Consider the following 12,879-nt stretch of genomic DNA (forward strand, 5'->3'; position numbering starts at 1 on the left):
CACACCAGTTCTGTAGCCTAGTGTTCCACTGTGAAAGACTCACCATCAACGGACCACAATAATGTACATTGACAGACCTGTCCCCACCAGTACTGCATCCCAGCATTATACAGTGACAGACCTGTCTCCACTAATTCTGCACCCCAGCTTCATACAGTGACAGACCTGTTCCCACCAGTACTGCAGGCTAGTGTTACAGTGACAGACCTCTCTACATTGCTGTACCCATGTTACACAGTGACAGGTGTGACCCCACCAGCACTATACCCCAGTGTTATACAGTGACAGTGACTGATGTGCCTTAACCAATGCTGTTCGTGAATTCTGCTCAAAGGGTCACCAACTTGTTTGGTGGAGAAGCTTATGTGTAGCTAGGAATCCAAGAGCTAAACCATCTGGAGCATAGCTCCTGGCAGGGTCACGCATGACAGTAAGGTCAGCAGGAAGTTCCAGACCAAGCATGATCCTTGAAGACCTCAATGGCAAAGGAGGAGGATGATAACTGAACTTAAGTTAGAGCATCACAATGGTTGCAAACGGGGATGAAGGCTGCAACAGAGAAGGGCTGCCAGACATCTTGGTCTCCATGCCACTGGGCTTTGACCCCCTAAATGCCGAGGTCCATGTGGCTGTCCATGCACCTGTCTCCCCAATCAAAAGTCAGGCATCCTCCCAAGATGTAACAGTCCTACTAACATCCTGGGCAAAAAGCCCTCTGACAATCAGCTTGTGGCAGAGGGAACAGGACTGTGATATTTGGAAGCCTCTGGTCAAAAACTGACACATCAGGAAATGGGTGTCAGATTCAGTTGTCTTGGTCCTGGATGAGGCAGACAGAACATTTTGGCAGTCGTGCTCACGACTTAACCACCCTGTTTGGAATCCACTCTGCTCACCTAAGTTGGGAAGGGGTGTGGAAAAGGTACCCTGAAATTAGCCTAACGCAAAACTCCTGACTAGATTACAACATCCAGAGGGATCACTGATGCGTGGTCAGAAACAAAGAATAATAGGCTTTGAAGCCTGGAATGTAAGAATCTTGATGGTCACAGCTAATAGTGACCAACCTTAGAAAATAATTGTGAACATAGCCAGAGAACTGAAGAGGAGCTAGATCAACCTAGCTGGTCTTTCCGAAACAAAGGGCAACTGAAGGAGATGAAAGATGGTTCCACCTTCTTCTGTGAAGGGAAGGCTGACGAGTCCCAGAATTCACAGTGTTGGATTCACAGTTAAGACCAGCTCATTAGTTGCCTCTCTGAACTTCTGTTGTCAAGCATCCCCAAGGAGGACTAGACCATTCTTCTTGGAGATTTCAAAGCCAGTGTTGATCAAGATCACAGCCTTTGGAATGGCAACACAGAATGGGAAGGTATTGGAAATGTCAACTCACAACGTGGGTCCTTCTTCTCACAAAACGTGCGGAGTATAATCTCACCATCACAAACACACATTTCCAACAGATAAACAAATTCAAAGTATCTTGGAGGCATCCATGCTCAAAACAGTAGCATCTTATTGATTATATCATTGTTCTCTCTAGGGATCATCAAGATGTGACTGTCACCAGAGTTATGATTGGCTCAGGTGATTGCTGGGCTGATCACCTTATCTAATTCACAATGTCCATCAGACTACACAGAAAGACGAGGGTTCAGAAGAAGGAGACCCAGCCAAGATTCAACATTAACAGCCTGGGTGACACGGTCACTACGTGACAGCTGCAGACCTCACTTGCTAAAATCCTACCTTGGGAGTTCCCAGAGTTCAAAGGAGAACACTGGAGTCTGTTTAAATCAACCATTCTCAGGACTCTTGGGTACAAGTCCAGAAACCATCCAGATTAATTCAATGAGAATGATGTGGAAATTGAACTGCTCATCTCCAACAAAAGGGCAGCCTTCTGTAACTGGCAGAATGACATCACAGCAAGGCCTAAAAAAGGACCTGTGCCAAAGTTAAGGCTGATGTCCAAAAAAGGGTAAGGAAGATCAATAACAAATGTAGGACTGATAAGGCACAGAAATCCAGCAGCTGGCACATGCCAGTAACACAAAAGGCTTCTTCAATGACACCAATATGTTCCAAAATACGATGGTCTAAAACCTCTGTTCTAAAGCCAGACAAAAACTGCTCAAGGACAACAAGGTAATAAGCACCCACTGGAGGCAGCATTTCTAAGAACTCCTCAACAGTAGCACAAATGTTACCTTGGAAATCATTAACCAAATCCCCCAGAGATCCACTCAAGATGATATGGGAGTACCTCCTGGTATGACTAAGGTATAAGATGCCATAAGGATCCTAAGGAGGAACAAGGTTGCTGGACTTGATGGGATTCTTGCAGAGATCCTAAAGGAGGGTGGCCCAAAGCTCCATGAACACATACATGCTCTGCTCTTGAAGGTTTGGCTCAAAGAAGAACTCCCCTCAGAGCTCATAGATGCTTAGATTGTGACCTGATACAAAAAGGATGGCAAGGCTGAATTACAGGCACCTCCCTTCCATCAATCATTGGCAAGTACTTGCACATATCCTTACCATTAGACTTCTGTCATTATTTGAGGAAATACTCCCTGAATTGCAGTTTGGCTACTGCATGTCCAGAGGAACATCAGGCATGATCTTTACAGCATGTCAATTATAACAAAAATGTCAGGAACAGAAATAATCACTTTACATGGCCTTCATCGACCTAACTAAGGCCTTTGGCACAGTTAACTGCCAGGGTCTCCGGTGGATAATGTCAAGAGGCTGTCCAGATAAGCTCATCAGGATGCTGAGGCTGCTGTTTGATGACATGTATGAGACAATGCTTAGCAACTGCACATTGGAGTCTGAACCTTTCACCATGAAGACAGAGGTCAAGCGGGGCTGCATCATCACACTCACTTTGTTCACCATTGCCTTCATCTTCCATCTCTCTGGTTAAAACCTGCCCAGGTGCATTGAAATCATTTACTATATGGATAGCAGGTTGTTTAACCATAATAAATTCAAAGCCAAGGGCAATGTCTCCACCACCTCCTTCTTGGAGCATCAATATGCTGATGACAATGCCACTCTGCAGAAGATCTACAGTACCTCTTGGATGGCTTTGCCAAGGTATATAAACTCCTTGGCTTTACCCTTAATGCAAAAAAAAGACTATAGTACTCCATCAACCACCACTCAACAATCCCTCCTCCCCTCCCACAATAAGGGTCAAGAACCATCACCTTCAAAATGTGGATCTATTCTCATATCTTGGCAGCCTTCTCTCCTCCAAGACCAACATCGATGCAGAAATACAATACTATCTGAGCTGTGCCAGTGGAATCTAAGCCTAATTCAAAAAAGTGTTTGAAGACCGTGACCTACAGGCCCAGGCTAAACTTCTAGTCTACAAAACTGTTATCCTTCTCACACTACCGTGAAGCTGAAACATGGACTACCTAGAACAGCCCCTGAAAGCATTGGAACAACACCATCAGAGATTCTTACGAAAAATCCTGCAGATCACCTGGGAAGGCAAGTACACTAACACCAACATCTTGGATGCGGTCAACACAGCCAGCATCACCACCTCTATAATTTAACATCAACTCCAATAGTCTTGTCATCTAAATGCTCAACTCACACTTCCCAAACAGATCATGTATGTCCAGCTGAAGGAAGGTCAGTGTGCCCCCAGTGGCCAAAGGAAATGCTTCAAAGATAACATCCAGTCCAATCTCAAGAATTTCCATATCAACATCAACAACTGGGAAGATATGGCTACAAACTGGAATCACTGGAGAAGCATCATCCAGCAGAGTGCTATATGCCATGAAAATGATCTCTGCTGTGCCAGTGAACAGAAGCGACACTTGTGCAAGGACAGACAGAACATCAGGAAGGCCCACCCATCACCAGTTCCAACCACCTTTACCACCCACCAATGCTCATAATGCTACAAAATCTGTTGACCGCTTGAGCCAGCTGAAGACCCACAATGGGTACCCTTATATAGGACAATCATACTTGACCTGTGTGATCGCCGATGCCCCCATGTTATACTAACAGATGTGTCTCCACCAGTACTGTATCCCTGCGTTATACTACGATATACACGTCTACACCTGCACTGTACCCAAGTGTTATAGTGACAGAACCGTCCCCACTAGTACTAGAAGGCAATGATAGGCCTGTACAATCCCCTGGACCACATTTACAGACAACGGTTTTGTACATCATAATTACTCAGCCTAGCTCGAGTGAAAAAGGAGTGTCAGGTCCTACCTGTCTCAGTATCGGTTTCAGAGTCCGAGTCGCCGGCATAAGCCATTAACGTGCGGAGAACATTTTTCTTGTCCGCCATGTTGGGGCGCCGTGTGATGACGTCGGCGGATGATGTTCTGCGCACGCGCGGTACCTGTTAGGGCCCACGTGGACAACATTGACACTGCGCGGCGACGTCACAGCCCTGCGGTCAAGGCATTGCCATGGCCTCCAGTTTCCGTGACCCTGTCCGTGAAATCCTCGGCCGGAGCTTCGGCTTTCAGTCTTTTCGCTCTCAGCGACAGGAGAGCGCGGCTAGGGCCGTTTTGAGAGGTAACAGACCATCCTGTGGGCACCCAATTCGGTAGAGCCGGCCGAAATACAGGCGAACAGGGCAAGAGGGTTGACTGGTTCTGTGTAGCATTGGTCTACATTACTGGCGGGTTCATTTCTGGCACTGTATAACACTGGGGTTCAGTACTAGTGGGGGTCGGGCCTGTCATTGTATAACACTGGGGTTCAGTACTAGTGGGGGTCGGGCCTGTCATTGTATAACACTGGGGTTCAGTACTAGTGGGGGTCGGGCCTGTCATTGTATAACACTGGGGTTCAGTACTAGTGGGGGGTCGGGCCTGTCATTGTGTAACACTGAGGTACAGCTCTTGGTAGGTACAGGTGTGTCACTGTGAAGCACTAGAGTACAGTACAAGTGGGGTCAGGTCTGTCATTGTATAAACACTGGGATACAGTCCTGGTGGGGTCAGATCTGTTACTGTATAACACCACACTGGGGTACAGTGCTGGTGGGGACAGGTCTATCACAGTATAACACTGGGCTAGAGTACTGGTGGGGATATGTTTGTCACTGTGTAACACTGGGGGAACTGTACTGGTGTGGACAGGTCTGTGACTGTATAATGGTGGGTACAGTATAGTATTTGGACAGGCCTTACTGTGTAACAGTGGTGTACAGTTCTGGAAGGAACAGATCTGTCATGGTATAAGAATGAGCAACATGTCTGTCACTGAATAATGTGTAGTACTGATGGGGATAGATTTGTCACTGTATAATGGTGGGGTGCGGTACTGGTAGGAACAAGTCTGTCACTATAACAATGGACTACAGTGCTGGTTGGGCAGATCTGTCACTATAACATTTGGGTACAGTATTGATGGGAATAGGTTTGTCACTGTATAACATTGATCGGTACAGGCTGGTAGCTATAAACCCTGGTGGGGACAGGGCTATCACTGTGTAACACTGAAGCTTTTTTTGTAGATCTGTCAATTTATCACACTATGTTACATGGCTGATGTTCATGACCTTATAGCGGGAGCATTTGTGAAATATTTTGGTGTTAATATGGATTTTTATACTCTTCCATTCTGCATTGCTGTCTCATGATCTCCTCTTCCTCAAACAGGGTTGAGGGTTTATGCACTTATTCAACAAGGATCTATGTTGGAACATTCTGTGTACTGTGTGCAAAATTATTAAAGAATTTCTGTTTCTTAAAAACTGTTTTCATGCTTTCAGTGGAAAGAATATCTTAGCAATTTCAAATACCACTTGCACTTTTCTGCAGTTCTAGTGAAAACACTTTATTGTCTCAAAGTTTCTGCATTTTTGCTTCGTACCATTCCTTTTTCTGCAATGGATAGCCAAAACTGTACACCGAGCTCTAAATGCCTTGTAACGAAAGTCATGTACAAGTTTGAATTGACCAATTTGATATTTCTCCACACATACGTACAACAATCAGTGCTTACATTTGCCATTTTATACGCTATTTGTTTGCACTGCCTCTGCTAATCACCATATAACTGCTCACATTGTCCACAAGCTTTATTATAAAACCTTTACTTCAAAAAAAATTCTTTACTTGCTCATTGTCCTGTTCTGAAGAACATCAGACCAAACCAACCCAACCCAAACATCAGCTTTCTTGCTCCTCTGATGCTGCCTGGCCTGCTGTGTTCCTCCAGCTCCAAACTGTGTTATTCCTGACTCCAGCATCTGCAGTTCTTACTATCTCTTTACTTGTCCATTCCCTTTATTCAAATTTCTGAATATTTCTCTGACCTCATTTTTTGAAAGTTACGCTGTATATGCTTATTCTGGCAGACTAGCTGTATCCCTGAAGTTCTTTGTGATTCTCAGCACAGATCTTCTTATTTGTTGTCTAAGCCAATGTGAATGTTCTTTCGTTTTGTCTTTCACTTCTTGATAAGTAAGACCAAGCAAAATACAGACCTGTGGAACACCATTCCCTGTAGGTTTCTAAGCAAGCAGTGTCCTTGCATTTTTGCTTTTGCTCTCTAGCCATTCCTGCGCCCCTTTGTGCACTTTTTCACTTAATGTAGAGATAGGATTTATGTAGATTTGTAAAAGCACAACCTAGTTAGAGATAGTCAGCATGGCTTTCTGTGGGGTCGGTCATGTCTTACTAACTGGATTGAATTTTTCAAGGAGGTGGCAAAGGTGCTCGATGAGGGTGTTGTCTGCATGGATTTTAATAAGGCTTTTGACAAAGTCCTTCATGGTAGTCTCATCCAGAAGACTAAGATGCGTGGAATCTATGGTGACTTGGCTTCTTGGATTCAGTATTGGCTTGCGCATAGGCAGAAGCTAGTGGTGGAAGGCTGTTTTGCTTGCTGGAGGTCTGTGATAGTGGTGTTCCGCAGTGGGTTGGTAAGTTTGCAGATAATACAAAGATCGGTGGACTTGTGGATAGTGTTGAAGGTTGTCAAAGGATACAGTGGGATTCAGATCAGTTGCAGATATGGGCAGAGAAGGGGCAGATGGAGTTTAGTTGGGGTATAAGTGCTGCTCTTTGGGAGATCAAATGTTGAGGAAAAAGTATACGGTTAGTGGCTGGACATTGAACAAAGGGATCTTGGGTTCAAGTCCATAACTCCCTGAAAGTGGCCATGCAAGTAGATAGACTGGTAAAGAAGGCATATGGCATTATTACCTTTACTGGTCGGGGGATTAAATACAAGAGTTAGCATGTCATGTTGCAGTTTCGTAAGATTTTGGTAAGGCCGCGCTTAGAGTATTGTGTTCAACTCTGGTCACCACGTTGCAGGAAGGATGTGGAAGCTTTGGACAGGATGTAGGAGAGGTTCACCAGGATGCTGCCTGGACTAGATGGTATGGTCTATAAGGAGGGACTAGAGAAACTTGGGTTTTTTTCCTCTGACGCAGCAGAGGCTGAGGGGAGACTTGGTAGAAGTCTGTAAAATTATGAGATTGGATCGATGGTCGGAATCTTTTTTTTCCCCAGAGTTGAAATGTCTGAATCTAGGATGCCTGCATTTAAGGTAAGAGGAGGAAAGTTCAAAGGAGATATGAAGGGCAGTTTTTTTTGCATAGAGAGTGGTAGGAGTGTGGAATGCGTTGCCAGAGGTAGCGGTGAAGGTAGATATGATAGGGGTGTTTAAAGAACTTTTAAATAAGCACATGAATTTGCAAGGAATGGAGAGATATGGACCAAGGACAGGCAGAAGGAATTAGTTTAATTTGGTGTCATGTTTGGCACAACATTCTGGACTGAAGGGCCAGTTCCTGCACTGTACTCTTCTATGTTCTGTGTCTAAACATCTTTACCAGTAATAGTTAATGTTACTTTTTTAAAAAAAATTGTTATACTTGTGCATGGAATTTCTTCAAGATGACGACAGGTCAGAAACCCAAAGTGCTGTGAACATTTGTAATCTGTAACTCCAAAATATGTGTATTTTTAAAAAAGAGGACTGACATAGCTAGAAATGGCTGTGGATGTAAATTGTTTGGCTTTCTAAAGAAAGAGAGATTCCCGTGAATGTTACAACTGCAGATGCAAAGGGAGCTTCAAACAATAGCCTTTAGAAGGAGCGGGGGGGGGGAAGACGCAAGTCAACGTAGATCTCTCGTGACTACAAATGTAACAAGGGCTGACAACAGCCTCCTGAACAGCAAACCATTATTTCCCGAACTGCAGATATGTTTCATGTTTTCTGTTTGGAGAGTACTGAAGGACAAAGATTTAAAGCCAGTTTCAACTTTACTGGAGTATGCTTGTGAGACTGGACTGAACATTCTTGGGTATACCAACCCAGGTTTGATCTTTAACATACTGTTCAGGGAGGGTTGGGTCGCTCAATTGGTTGGACAGCTGATTTGTGATGCAGTGTGATGCCAACAACAGGGGTTCAATTCTCTTACCAGTTGGGGTGACATGGAGGTCTGACCACCTCAACCTTGCCCCTCACCTGAAGAGTGTAATCCTCAGGTTAATCCAGCACCACTGACAGTCAAAGAACTAGCTCCTAGATACACATGTGTTGCAGGTGAAAACTCTGTAAATTAACTGGCTACCAACCAGACAGAATGAAACAAGATAACAAAAGAGCTCCCTGTCTTCCTAAGTGTTGGAATTCAGTCACTGTTCAAAGGATTAGAACAACAGAATCGCAACCAATCTGCAAACGTAAAAATTGTGGAAACCAGTTACCCAATGACCAATATCAGTGTACTAGTAACTTCAAATGCAACAGTTGTAATATTTAACTATCCATTCTTCACCATTAATTGAGAGATTGATTTGTTTTTTAAAAACTCCTTGCTCACTTCTTATTTCTAATGCGTGTATTGTGGTGTTACTAATTCTTCTAGTGTAGCATTTAATAAATGCTGTCTTCTTGTTAATTCAAGAAAGACTGGCTAAATTGGGCATTTTTTAAAAGCATAAATTCATTTAGAATCGTAGAGATATACAGCATGGAAATATACCCCTTGGCCCAACTTGTCCAAGCCAACCAGATATAAGTCTAGGATAACATGGTGTGATGCTGGATGAACACAGCGGGCCAAGCAGGAAAGCTTGACGTTTCGGGTCAGGACGTTTCTTCAGAAATGGGGAAGAAGAAGTGGATTCTGAAATAAATAGGGAGACAGGGGAAGGCGGATAGAAGATGGATAAAGGAGAAGCTCGGGTGAGAGGAGACAGACAGGTCAAAGAGGCGGGGTTAGAGCCAGTGAAGGTGAATGTAGATGGAGAATTGGGGGCATAGGTCAGTTCAGGGAAGATGGACAGATCGGGAGGGGGAGCAGTGGGATGAGGTTAGTGGGTAAGGGATGGGGGTGGGGCTTGAGGTGGGAGGAATGATTAGGGAGGCGGGGACTAGCTGGGCTGGTTTGTGCATGTGGTTGGGGGAGGGGAGATTTTGAAGCTTGTGAAATCCACATTGATACCCTTGGGCTGCAGAGTTCCCAAGCAAAATATGAGATGCTGTTTCTGTATCTTTCGGGTGGCGTCATTGTGGCAATGGAGGAGGCCCAGGACGGACATGTCGTCTGAGGAGTGTTTTGGGTGTGGGGGGGGTGGAAGCGGTTGGAGTTGAAATGGTTCATGGCTGGGATGTGTAGTTGTTTGTTGCGAACAGAGCGTAGGTGTTCGACAAAGTGGTCCCCAAGCCTCCATTTGGTTTCCCCGATGTAGAGGAGGCAACAACGGCAACAGCAGATACAGTATATAACATTGACAGATGTGCAGGTGAACATCTGTTTGATGTGAAAAGTCTTCCTAGGGCCTGGGATGGGGGTGAGGGGGGAGGTTTTGGGGCAGGTATAGCACTTGCTTCAGTTGCAGGGAAAAGTGCGGGGGTGGTGGGGCTGAAGGGGAGTGTGGAGTGGACAAGGGAGTCATGGAGAGAGTGATCCCTCCGGAAAGAACATAAGGGTGGGGAAGGAAAAATGCCTTTGGTGGTGGGGTTAGATTGCAGATGACAGAAATGTCGGAGGATGATGCGTTGGATTTGGAGGTTGGTCAGGTGGTACGTGAGGATGAGGGGAATTCTGTTTTGATTATTATTGCGAATAGGGGTGTGAGGGATAAGTTGCAGGAATTGCAGGAGACACAGTCGAGGGCATTTTTGATCACTGTGGAGGGGAAGTTGCGGTTTTTGAAAAAAAGGACACCCACTTTGTCTGGTGGAAGTGGGAGGAATTAAAGGAGAAGTTGTTGTGGGTGAGGGTGAGGACGAGTTCGGATAAGCAGAATAGCATGTCATTGGAGGGGGACTGGTCGGGTCTGCGGGACAAGAAGAACCGGAGAGCTTTTAGGCCATCAGCATGGGAAATGCAGATGTATAGGGACTGGATGTCCAGAGTGAAAATGTGGTGTTGGGGACCGGGGAATTGGAAGTTCTGGAGGAGGTGGAGAGTGTGGGTGGTGTCACGGACGTAGTTAGGGAGTTACTGGACCAATGAGGAGAAAATGTAATCCAGATAGGTGGAGATGAGTTTGGTGGGGCAGGAGTAGGCAGAGACAATGGGTCGACTGGGGCAGCCAGGTTTGTGGATTTTGGGAAGGAGATAGAAGCAGGCGGTGTGGGTTCGGGGAATGATGAGGTTAGAGGCTGTGGGTGGGAGGTCGCCTGAGGTGATGGTATCGTGGATGGTTTGGGCGATAATGGTTTGGTGCTCGGGGGTGGGGTCATGATCCGGGGACGGTAGGAGGAGGTGTCAGAGAGTTGGCGTCTGGCCTCAGTAATGTAGAGGTCAGTGTGCCATACTACAACTGTGCCTCCAGATATAAATCCAGTCCCGTTTGCCAGTATTTGGCTGATATACAGCTAGATTGTAAGGATTTAGAGGGATGAGACCCCTTGGGTATGAGCGACCATAACATGATGGAAATTTTTAATCAAGAAAGAGAGTGAGGTAGTTGATTTGGAGACGAGGATGCTCTATCTTAATAAAGGAAACTATGAAGATATGAGGCTTGGGTTGGCCTAGATAGATTGGGAAGAGTTACTTAAAGGGATGACAGAGGGTAAGCAATGGCAAACATTGAAGGAACGCATGGGGGAACTGCAACAACTGTTTATTCCCGTCTGGCACAAAAGCAAATAGATAAGTGGGCAAATCCATGTCTTACAAAGGAAATTAGAGATTGTATCCAATCCAAGGAGAAAGCATACAGATTGGCCAAGAAAAATAATATAACTGAGGATTGGGAGCAGTTTATAATTCAGCAAAGAAGGACCAAAGGATTGATTAAGAAGGGGAAAATACAGTACAAAAATAAACTTACAGGAAACAAAAAGACTGACACTAAGAGTTTCTGTAGGTTTGTGAAGAGAAAGAGATTGGTGAAGACAAATGTAGGTCTCCTTCAGACAAACGGGGCAATGTATAATAGAGAACAAAGAAATGGCTGAGCAACTGAATACATACTTTGCTTCTGTCTTCACAAAAGAGGACACAAATCAGATACCAGAAATTTTGGAGAATGCAGGATTTAGTGAGAGGGAAGAACTGAGGAAGATCAATATTAGTAGGAATATGGTGCTGGAAAAATTAATAGGATTGATGACAGATAAATACCCAGGGCCAGATAATCTACATCCCAGAGTACTCCAGGAAGTGGCTGTAGAAATAGCGGATGCTTTGGTTGTCATCTTCCAGGATTCTGTAGACTCTAGAACAGTCCCTGCAGATTGGAGAGTAGCTAATATCATTCCAATATTCAAAAAGGGAGGTAGAGGATTAAAAACAGGGAATTATAGACCACTGAGCCTAACATCAGTAGTGGCGAAAATTCTCGAATCCATTATCAAGGGCTTTAGAGTGGAGCAATTAGAAAGCTGACTCAGAGAGTCAGCATGGATTTATGAAGGGGAAATCATGCTTGATAAATCTGTTGGAATTCTATAAAGATATAACTGGTAGAGTTGACAAGGGAGAGCCAGATGATGTGGTATATTTGGACTTTCAGAAAGCATTTGACAAAGTCCCACATAATCCCACAGATTAATGTGCAAGACAAAAGTGCATGGGATTGGTGATGTGTATTGAGGTGGAGAGAAATTTGGTTGGCAGAGAGGAAATAAAGAGTAGGTATTAAATGGATTGTTTTCAAATTGGCAGGTAGTAACGAATGGGGTGCCACAAGGATTGGTGCTGGGACCCCAGCCGTTCACAATATGTATTAATGCTTTGGATGAGGGAAGAAAAATGTCGCATCTCCAAGTTTGCAGACGGTACCAGGTTGGTGGGAGGATGCAGAGATTCTTCAGCATGATCTGGACAGGTTGGGTGAGTGGGCACATCAAAGGCAGATGCAGTATAATTTGGATAAATGTGATGTTATTCACTTTGAAAGCAAAAACAAGAAGACAGATTACTACCTGAATGGCTGTAAATTGGGAGAGGGAGGTGTGCAGTGGGACCTGGGTGTCTTTGTACACCAGTTGCTGAAGGTAAGCATGCAGGTGTAGCAGGCAGTAAAGAAGGCAAATGGTATGTTGGCCTTCATTGCGAGAGGTTTTGAGTACAGGAGCAGGGATGTGTTGTTGCAGTTGTACAGGGCTGTGGTGAGGCCACACCTAGAATATCTGAAGAAGGGTCCTGACCCAAAACGTCAGTTTTCCTGCTCCTCCGGTGCTGACTGGCCTGTTCATCCAGCTGTACACCTCGTTGTCCCATAAATCTAAGTGTCTTCATCTGGCACATGGATCTCAACTTTTCTCAGGAATTGAGAAGTTTGTTTATCTGCTGTTTTGCAGAGACATGCAGATAACATCACGCAGAATAGCGTTAGTATGATTTTGTGTGCTAATTTGCTTCTCTTCAGCTTACAACAATGATTTTCA

General features: G+C 44.8%; 2 protein-coding genes across 3 annotated transcripts in view; one reads left to right on the top strand and one right to left on the bottom strand.

Annotated features, from left to right (window-relative positions):
* sap30bp (SAP30 binding protein) overlaps window positions 1-4,393 on the bottom strand; it is an 80,350-nt gene extending 75,957 nt beyond the window's left edge. Inside the window, exon 1 of the mRNA XM_048555357.2 lies at window positions 4,261-4,393. Within this exon, the coding sequence (XP_048411314.1) occupies window positions 4,261-4,339 (79 nt within the window). The 5' untranslated portion in view covers window positions 4,340-4,393. The remainder of the gene's footprint in view (window positions 1-4,260) is intronic.
* Window positions 4,394-4,400: 7 nt separating this feature from the next.
* The window catches only part of recql5 (RecQ helicase-like 5), a 104,813-nt gene continuing 96,334 nt past the window's right edge, over window positions 4,401-12,879 (top strand). For both annotated transcript variants that reach the window (XM_048555356.1, XM_059653849.1), the window contains exon 1: window positions 4,401-4,572. In XM_048555356.1, the coding sequence (XP_048411313.1) occupies window positions 4,464-4,572 (109 nt within the window). In that variant the 5' untranslated portion in view covers window positions 4,401-4,463. The remainder of the gene's footprint in view (window positions 4,573-12,879) is intronic.

Source organism: Stegostoma tigrinum, chromosome 22, assembly GCF_030684315.1.
Source record: "Stegostoma tigrinum isolate sSteTig4 chromosome 22, sSteTig4.hap1, whole genome shotgun sequence".
NCBI classification, from domain to species: Eukaryota; Metazoa; Chordata; class Chondrichthyes; order Orectolobiformes; family Stegostomatidae; genus Stegostoma; species Stegostoma tigrinum.